This window comes from Coturnix japonica, unplaced genomic scaffold (assembly GCF_001577835.2).
Source record: "Coturnix japonica isolate 7356 unplaced genomic scaffold, Coturnix japonica 2.1 chrUnrandom485, whole genome shotgun sequence".
Lineage (NCBI taxonomy): Eukaryota > Metazoa > Chordata > Aves > Galliformes > Phasianidae > Coturnix > Coturnix japonica.
This window is the reverse complement of record NW_015439880.1, coordinates 114,151-115,311: the sequence shown is the minus strand read 5'-3', so window position 1 is coordinate 115,311 and position 1,161 is coordinate 114,151. Positions and strand designations below refer to the sequence as shown.

Sequence of the window (1,161 nt, the reverse complement as noted above, 5' to 3'; positions counted from 1 at the left end):
TGGGGGGTTATATGGTGACCTGGCCCTATTGGGGGGGTTTATATGGTGACCTGGCCCTATTGGGGGGGTTTATATGGTGACCTGGCCCTATTGGGGGGGTTATATGGTGACCCCCCCCCCCTATTTCTTTTAGGGTCTCCCTATTACGACAATGTCCGCCCCCTTTGCTACAGCGACTCCGATGCTGTTCTGCTCTGCTTCGACATCAGCCGCCCCGAAACCTTGGACAGCGCATCCAAAAAGGTGGGGGGGGGGGCAGCAGGTCCCATAGAAACCATGTGGGGGTCTGCCCCCCACCCTGCCCCACATCACAGTTAATATGGGGGGGGACCCCATAGAGGTGTTGGTTTGGGTCTCCCATGGAACTGGGGGGGGGGCATCATCCAGACCCCATATATATATATATATATGGGGGTGGGGGGGCATCAGACCCCATATATCCCATGTGAGCTTCTGGCCCCCCCCCCCGCCCCATATCTCAATTAATATGGGGGGGGACCCCATAGTGGTGTTGGTTTGGGTCTGCTATGAAAGATTTGGGTAGGGCTCCCATAGAACTGGGTGGGGTGGGGGCCTACAACCCTATAAATGCCCCATAGACCCCATACAGGCCCCACAGCCCTATAAATGCCCCACAACCCCATATGGGTCCCATAGACCCCATACAGGCCCCACAACCCTATAAATGCCCCACAACGCCATATGGGTCCCATAGACCCCATACAGTCCCCACAACCCCATATGGGCCCCATAGACCCCATATGGGCCCCATAGACCCCATATGGGCCCCATAGACCCCATACAGTCCCCACAACCCCATATGGGTCCCATAGACCCCATACTGGCCCCACAACCCTATAAATGCCCCATAGACCCCATACGGGCCCCATAGACCCCATACGGGCCCCATAGACCCCATACAGTCCCCACAACCCCATATGGGACCCATAGACCCCATATGGGACCCATAGACCCCATACAGGCCCCACAACCCTATAAATGCCCCATAGACCCCATACAGGCCCCATAGACCCCATACTGGCCCCACAACCCTATAAATGCCCCATAGACCCCATACAGGCCCCACAACTCCTTTATGGGCCCCACAGACCCCATACAGGCCCCATAGACCCCATACAGGCCCCACAACCCCTTTATGGG

The 1,161-nt window shown here is 57.1% G+C and overlaps 1 protein-coding gene across 1 annotated transcript in view; it reads left to right on the top strand.

The window, feature by feature from the left end:
- The window catches only part of RND1 (Rho family GTPase 1), a 13,936-nt gene that overhangs the window by 4,584 nt on the left and 8,191 nt on the right, over window positions 1-1,161 (top strand). The window contains 1 exon segment of the mRNA XM_032441674.1: window positions 134-313. Within this exon segment, the coding sequence (XP_032297565.1) occupies window positions 134-313 (180 nt within the window).